The 7,019-nt window shown below is 38.1% G+C and overlaps 3 protein-coding genes across 3 annotated transcripts; 2 read left to right on the top strand and 1 right to left on the bottom strand.

Moving 5' to 3' along the window:
- On the top strand, positions 1,265 to 3,314 carry LOC104702970 (cytoplasmic 60S subunit biogenesis factor REI1 homolog 2-like). The gene is made up of 5 exons (XM_010418906.2): positions 1,265 to 1,482; positions 1,649 to 2,212; positions 2,294 to 2,463; positions 2,559 to 2,768; positions 2,862 to 3,314. Exons 1-5 carry the CDS (start codon positions 1,378 to 1,380, stop codon positions 3,016 to 3,018), a joined length of 1,206 nt encoding a protein of 401 aa, XP_010417208.1. The 5' UTR covers positions 1,265 to 1,377; the 3' UTR covers positions 3,019 to 3,314.
- On the top strand, positions 3,837 to 5,948 carry LOC104702969 (replication protein A 32 kDa subunit A-like). Its single transcript, XM_010418905.2, has 10 exons — positions 3,837 to 4,081; positions 4,193 to 4,303; positions 4,401 to 4,501; positions 4,590 to 4,631; positions 4,728 to 4,805; positions 4,923 to 5,001; positions 5,095 to 5,181; positions 5,280 to 5,362; positions 5,463 to 5,531; positions 5,634 to 5,948. Exons 1-10 carry the CDS (start codon positions 3,977 to 3,979, stop codon positions 5,713 to 5,715), a joined length of 837 nt encoding a protein of 278 aa, XP_010417207.1. The 5' UTR covers positions 3,837 to 3,976; the 3' UTR covers positions 5,716 to 5,948.
- Positions 6,058 to 6,874, bottom strand: LOC104702968. Its single transcript, XM_010418904.2, has one exon. It carries the CDS (start codon positions 6,776 to 6,778, stop codon positions 6,158 to 6,160), a length of 621 nt encoding a protein of 206 aa, XP_010417206.1. The 5' UTR covers positions 6,779 to 6,874; the 3' UTR covers positions 6,058 to 6,157.

Genomic DNA, 7,019 nt, shown 5'->3' with positions numbered 1-7,019 from the left:
AAAAAAAAAAAAAAAAAAAAAAAACTGAAAGTGTGGTATTTGATAGGAGGAATTATTCTAAAATAATTGACAAAGCTTATATATATAGACTACTAAAATTTTACATGCTTATAAAAAAAATTAAGATTTTGAACTTTGTCTAAAATGATATGAAACACTGAAGCTTAATTAGCAACCTTCATCACCACCAAACCAGCCGCTGCCACCACGGCCACCAATATTCCAAGTCCCTCTATGAACCCCAAAACCACGAATTCCATAATCTCGGCCACCATTATTCCAAAACCCTCCATAATACCCGAAACCTCGAATTCCCACATCTCCACCGCCGCGATCATTTCCCTGACCTCCTCCTCCCGTGTTTCCTTCTCCGCCGTCCTCACCACCCTCATCTTTGACCCGGCTTCCAGTCAAAGCCACAAGAAACATCAAAACACCAACACAAGAAGCAATAGCTATGACTATTATTATCCACGTCTCCATCTTAAGCAAAAACTCCACATTTACTTATCCTTCATATGTGTATATTATACATATGTATACTTGATATAGTTTGTTTCCGAGCTTTGCCTGTAGACAAATAACGTGTCAAGTTAGTATATATTGACCTAGAATTTTTATTATACATATTCAAACGAATTTTTATTATACATATTATACTATAGTATTTATATATATTAATACCTTTACGTATTCAAAGTTTTCATTATGGATTAAATTAAAAAAAACTTGGGAAGAAGTCTGTACCGTATCATAGTTGCTTTCTTAAATTTCTTTGATACCAATACTAACTATGATATTATATATGTTTTACCAAAAAAAACTATGATATTATGTTTTAACATATCGTCTTTTTCTAAGGATTGACTTGGTCAATCGGACTCGAATTCATGACACTGTTTTGGAGAAGGTATACGACACGGTTAAAGTCGTTGGTTTGAAAGATGTTGTTTGGCTAGGTCCGGAATCTCTTAGTTATTTTGGAAAAAAAAAAAAAAAAAACACTTCCAATGCCCTTGTTTATCTTGCTATGTTTATTCAAAATTTTGCGTTGCGTTGCGTGTGTTAACCAGACTTTTTTTCTCAGCAAGTTCTATTTACCGCAATTACTAAAACGAACGGGCCGGAGAAAAGAGCCCATTTAGAATTTCGTTTGGGCGAAAACTCAAATCCGAACGGGTCTTAACCCGACCCATATAACATCACTGCTTACAAGAGAGATTTAGGACTTTTGGGGGATTTTTTTTAGTCGTGAAACAAAATTTTTGCCGACCTACGGAGCCGTCGCCTCGTATATATACAAAAAACCCCATCCCTAACTCTTTCTTCTTCTTCTTCTTCTTCTTCTTCTTCTTCTTCCAATCGATCTAGAGAGAGATGTCAGGTTTAGCTTGTAATTCGTGTAACAAGGAGTTCGAAGACGACGCTGAGCAAAAGTTCCATTACAAATCCGAATGGCACCGTTACAATCTCAAGCGCAAGGTGAATACAAATCAATCTCTCCTCTCTTTTTTTTTTTCTTGGCTTTTTGCGTTTTCCTGTTCGTTTGCGTTAAGAGTTTGATTAGCTTATAAGAATCGTGATTTGTGATTATGATGCAACAACAGATTGATTCACAATAGTTTTTTGAAATGTTTAATTATTATAGATAGCTGGTGTTCCTGGAGTTACAGAGTCACTGTTTGAAGCTAGACAAGCTGCTATAGCTCAGGAGAAGGTCAAAGCTGTTGAAGCACCTATGCTTTATACCTGTGGGATCTGTAATAAAGGTTACAGGAGTTCCAAGGCTCATGAGCAGCATCTTAAGTCCAAGAGCCATGTTTTGAAGGCTTCGGCGAGTAACAAAGAGGAAGGTGATATAGCGATCATCAAGCAGCTCCCTCCTCGCCGTGTTGAGAAGAACGACCCTGCTCAGTTGAAGGGTTCGATTGAGGAGGAAAGTGAAGAGAGTGAGGATGAATGGACTGAGGTTGATTCGGATGAGGATTTGGATGCGGAAATGAATGAGTCTGGTTCTGGTGAAGATGAAGAAGATATGGATGAGGATGGTATCGAGTTTGAGTTGGACCCGTCTTGCTGTTTGATGTGTGATAGGAAGCATAGGACGATTGAGAAATGTATGGTTCATATGCATAAGTTCCATGGATTCTTCATTCCTGATGTCGAGTACTTGAAGGATCCTAAAGGGTTTCTAACTTACCTCGGCCTAAAGGTTTGTGCATTCTGTTTAGTCTGTCTTATCACTTTAGCCCTGTGTGTTCTTGGGTCCTTACATATATGGTTGTTGTTTCAGGTCAAGAGAGACTTTGTGTGTCTGTACTGCAATGAATTGTGCCGTCCATTCAGCAGTTTGGAAGCTGTTCGAAAACACATGGAAGCCAAAGGTCATTGCAAAGTGCATTATGGTGATGGTGGTGATGAAGAAGATGCAGAGCTAGAAGAGTTCTATGACTACAGCAGCAGGTTCCAGTTCTTCCTCTGTTGGTATCTTATTTACCTAACCTCACCTAAATGTGCTTGAACTAATTGTTTCTTCTTTTTGATGTGTGTTTGTGCAGTTATGCGAATGGAGACGAAAATCAGATGGTTGTGTCCGGTGAGTCAGTGAACACTGTAGAGCTTTTGGGTGGGTCTGAGCTTGTGATCACCAAGAGAACCGATAACAAAGTAACCTCTAGGACTCTCGGGTCTAGAGAATTCATGCGCTACTACAAACAGAAGCCACCCCCGTCTTCTCAGAAGAACCTTGTCAACTCTTTAACCTCGAGGTTTGTCTTTTTACCCATCAGAGATCATTTCTCTCTCTGTATGTCTAGAGTTAGCATTGCAGAATCTGACTTGAAATGAAATCTTAAACACAGGTACAAGAGAATGGGTCTAGCAACAGTGCATTCAAAGGAAGATATGGTGAGGATGAAGGTGCTGAGAGAGATGAACAAAAGAGGAGCAAGAAGCAGTGTCAGGCTGGGAATGAAGAGCAACGTCATCAGAAATCTGCCCAACAACGTCACCTATTAAGTTGTTGCTCCTCAAAACATTCAGGTCTCTCCGCTTTGTTTAATTCTGTAATGCATCATCGTATCGTGAGATCACAGGACAGATTTTTGTGGAACTTGTGTTGGCGAGTGAATCCAGAAGCTATCAAAGTTTTTTCATTAGTACCAAAGTATTGTAGGCCTATTGGGGTCCCTTTTTGTCCGGTTTAGTCTTTTGAAAGTGTTACGTTTTGGCTGAGTTTGCTGTCTGTATCTCTTGCCCAGTACTTTGTATTTCATATTCTTGTTAACTACTACTACACAGTCACTTGTTCGATTGTTCTCTCGCTAACATAATACCTAGTTACATACACTTGTTCGAGAGGCCACCTGCCCGTCACAGTGTCATCAAGCTCTTAGATCGCCTTCTCTACAATAGACTGTGCTCCTTCCCGCAACAATGAAACTCCAAGTTTAAAGATGGCCTGCAAACCTGGTTTGGGTCACACGATACATGCGAAGCACTTGAGAGTTCTAAAAAGTAAAAACACTAGAGCAGCTACAGACTATAGTCTCAAATTCTTTAAAGAATGCAACTGAACAGAGAGTAAACTAAAACCAATAACAAAATTATTGTTTAAAAAATATATATATAAAAACATAGTATTATTGTTTAAAAAATCTCTGATTATATTATTTCTAAATGTAGAAAAATAAAAACTGATTTTGCATATCAGAATAATTATTTTTTTTTGGCAAACATCAGAAAATAATGATAAGATTGATTTTAATCCGCGAATTAATAAAAAAAAAAAAGGAGCGAACTGTTCAACCCTAATAAGCGGGAAGCTCTAAACAAAATTGGAGGGAAAATTGCCCCCAAAAAAGAAAAACTCTCAATTCATCGCTCCCAAAAATCTTTTCACTTCCACTTTAATCACTTCTCAACTTCCCAATCCCTTCAGTAGGGTTTTCCGATTTCCAAAGCTTCGATTCGAAAAATGTTCTCCAGCAGCCAATTCGAGCCTAACTCAGCCTTCTCCGGCGGCGGATTCATGTCTTCTCAGCCTTCTCAGGCCTACGAATCCTCTTCCTCCACCGCTAAGGTAAATTTTAATCACATCTCCCCCTTTTTCCCTTATTTTTGAACCGATCGAAAGTTTCAGAAACAAATTGATTCGATTGCTAAATCCGATTTGTGAAAAAATAAATTGCAGAATCGTGAGTTTCAAGGTCTTGTTCCGGTGACGGTGAAGCAAATCACCGAATGTTTTCAATCCGGTAGTGAGAAATCTGGTCTCGTCATCAATGGGATCTCACTTACAAACGTACATGAATATCAATCTCACCAGATTCTAGATTTCTACTGTATTTAGTTATTATATACAAAGGATGCTCAATTGTGTGGATGTTTTGAATTTGTAGGTCTCACTTGTTGGTCTAGTGTGTGACAAAGATGGTTCCAAAGTCACAGAAGTTAGATTCACTCTTGATGATGGTACAGGACGTATCGACTGTAAAAGATGGTATACAAACACACAGATACTATTCCTTTTTGATTGATGATGCAAAGAGTTGTGTTTTTTTAGGTGAAGTTTGTTCGTTTCTTTATAGGGTGAATGAATCTTTTGACGCTAGAGAAATGGAGTCTGTGCGGTTAGTATCTTTTTGGTTTTGTCGTCTGATTTTATGGTGAAGATTACATTTGTTTCGGAGTTGTTTTCTAATGGGAGAGCTTGTGAAACGGAACAGTGATGGAACTTATGTGCGTCTCAATGGTCATTTGAAGACGTTTCAGGGGAAAACTCAGCTTCTTGTTTTCTCTGTCAGGTATGTTTTTTGATGGAAACTTCGGCATTTGCAATAGATTTTGGTATGTTCTACTTAAGGTTGTTAGATATATGTGAAAATCATTTTGAGTATTAAAGATTGTTTTTGTTTTTGCAGGCCTATAAGGGATTTCAATGAGGTTACCTTTCACTACATTGAGTGTATACACTTCTACTCCCAGAACTCTGAATCACAGGTAATAGAAAATGGAATAAAGCAAAAGATTAACTTTGTTGTCGTAAGATCACACATTTCAATCAATGCTCTCTGACATGTGTTTTCTCAATAGGGGCAACAAGCTGGTGATGTTACTCAGTCGGTTAACACCACGTTTCAAGGTGGATCAAACACAAACCAGGCAGCACCATTGAACCCTGTACGTTGAGATTCACCAAGTATTTTTTTTTTTTTTTGGGTTTCCTTCATGACATGATTTGCTTGCTTAAAATATCATTGTTGTTGCTCTCTTTTTAGGTGATGTCTTCTCAAAACGATGGGAATGGTCGCAAGAACTTAGATGACATGATTCTAGACTATCTAAAGCAACCTGCTTGCACGTGAGTTTGAGTTTGCTTCACCTTGCACCACTTCGAATCAAAACCCATTATGATTGCACCACCTGAAGTCGGTCGAATAATTGTTATTTGTTCATTGCAGTGCAAGACAACAAGGTATACACATTGATGAAATTGCTCAGCAATTGAAGATCCCAAAGAACAAGCTAGAGTATGCTCTTTTCTCCTTTCTCCTTATAACCTCTGTCTCTCTTTACTGTCAAAGTTGTTGTGTTCATGAGTTTGCTTTGTTTTCTTTCTGGTGTATGTGTAGGGGCGTTATTCAATCACTGGAAGGAGATGGTCTGATATACTCGACAATCGATGAGTATCACTTCAAGCACGTCGAGCTTTGATCTTATCTAAAAGTCATCTAGAGTTTGGTTAATCCGTAGATAAAGAGTCATTAGTATTTGTGTGGTGATTTGAGAGATGTTTTCAGTATCTAGAACCTAGGATTACGTCTAGTTCAATTCTGAAACTCTGGTATCGTTGGATTGTTTCCTTGTTTCCTTCAATTTGGTAAACCGACATCAAAAAGTTCAAAGTTGCTTATTTTTATCTGAAACAAAATGTGTTTTTAAGTCAATGGTGTGTGATGCGACATATGTTGCAGACTGAATCAAACTTTTAGATGAAATTATTAATTTGAAGTCCAAGTCTAAAAAAAATCTTAATTTCATTAAATCAAACTGCATTACATGTTGCACACAAAAAACATTATCAATATCATTACATAGAAAGAAATACAAATTAGCAAATCATTAAGACCCACAAAATAAAACATACTTCGAAACCCTAATTAGGCTCTGTTTCACGCTGCTTGTCAAATAGTTCGCGACAGAGAGGGCATGTGCCATTAGATCGATCTACCCACTTATTGACACATTCTTCATGATAACAATGCGAGCAGTTAGGCACGTGGCAGTAATCCTCGGTTCTAGATAGATCCAGATCTTCCAAACAGATGGCACAAGTCGTCAAATCTGTTGCCGACGGAGCAGAGTTGCGACGCACAACGTTGTACACCTTCTGTGTCAGTTTGACAGTGCCTTTCATGAATAAAGGTGGTTGTGGCAAGTTAGAACTTTTGCTTCTTTGTCGTAGGGCTTGGACAACAATCTCATCAGCTATGTATTCGGACAAGAGACCATCGTGGAGTTGGCTATGGAGAGTTCGATAGACGTCCTTTGGCTCGAAGGTTCGGAGTTTCAGAATGAATTTTGAGTCTGGACCTGGTGGAGAATTACGGTAAGATCCGACACTCTTGATGCTATGATGATCATCGTTCTTCTCTATGATAAACTCCTCGAAGTACCCTCTCTTTACAGTGATTTTCACCGTGCTTAATAACCCTAACGACGGATCTTGAGACGTAGCTTCTACATTAACATCGAGTCTGATTGATTCAGTATCCATTGTCGGAGTGAAATCAGAAAAAGAAAACTCAGAGACAGAATGAAAAGATGAGTCGTAAAAGATTAGGATAAGATTGTGGAGAAGGTTTAGTGTGTGTTGTGTTATATTTATAGTAGCAAAACTCTGTTTATATAATTTTGTTCTGACTCCTAACGCGTTAATGTAATTTCCTTTTCTTTATTTTTCCTTTCTTAGTTAGTTTCTTAATTTCCTTTTCTTTTTCTTTAAAGCAATTTTTGAT

This window comes from Camelina sativa, chromosome 7 (assembly GCF_000633955.1).
Source record: "Camelina sativa cultivar DH55 chromosome 7, Cs, whole genome shotgun sequence".
Taxonomy (NCBI): Eukaryota; Viridiplantae; Streptophyta; class Magnoliopsida; order Brassicales; family Brassicaceae; genus Camelina; species Camelina sativa.
The sequence above is the reverse complement of the archived record's forward strand: the minus strand, read 5'-3'. Positions and strand labels throughout refer to the sequence as shown.

Excerpts from the sequence above, each read along its gene's own strand:
- LOC104702968 (XM_010418904.2), bottom strand. The coding sequence starts at position 6,778 with ATGGATACTGAATCAATCAGACTCGATGTTAATGTAGAAGCTACGTCT.
- LOC104702969 (XM_010418905.2), top strand. The coding sequence starts at position 3,977 with ATGTTCTCCAGCAGCCAATTCGAGCCTAACTCAGCCTTCTCCGGCGGC. Across the intron at positions 4,502-4,589 it reads CGTATCGACTGTAAAAGATG|GGTGAATGAATCTTTTGACG; the intron begins GTATACAAACAC and ends GTTTCTTTATAG. Across the intron at positions 5,532-5,633 it reads ATCCCAAAGAACAAGCTAGA|GGGCGTTATTCAATCACTGG; the intron begins GTATGCTCTTTT and ends GTGTATGTGTAG.
- LOC104702970 (XM_010418906.2), top strand. The coding sequence starts at position 1,378 with ATGTCAGGTTTAGCTTGTAATTCGTGTAACAAGGAGTTCGAAGACGAC. Across the intron at positions 1,483-1,648 it reads GTTACAATCTCAAGCGCAAG|ATAGCTGGTGTTCCTGGAGT; the intron begins GTGAATACAAAT and ends TAATTATTATAG. Across the intron at positions 2,213-2,293 it reads TAACTTACCTCGGCCTAAAG|GTCAAGAGAGACTTTGTGTG; the intron begins GTTTGTGCATTC and ends TTGTTGTTTCAG.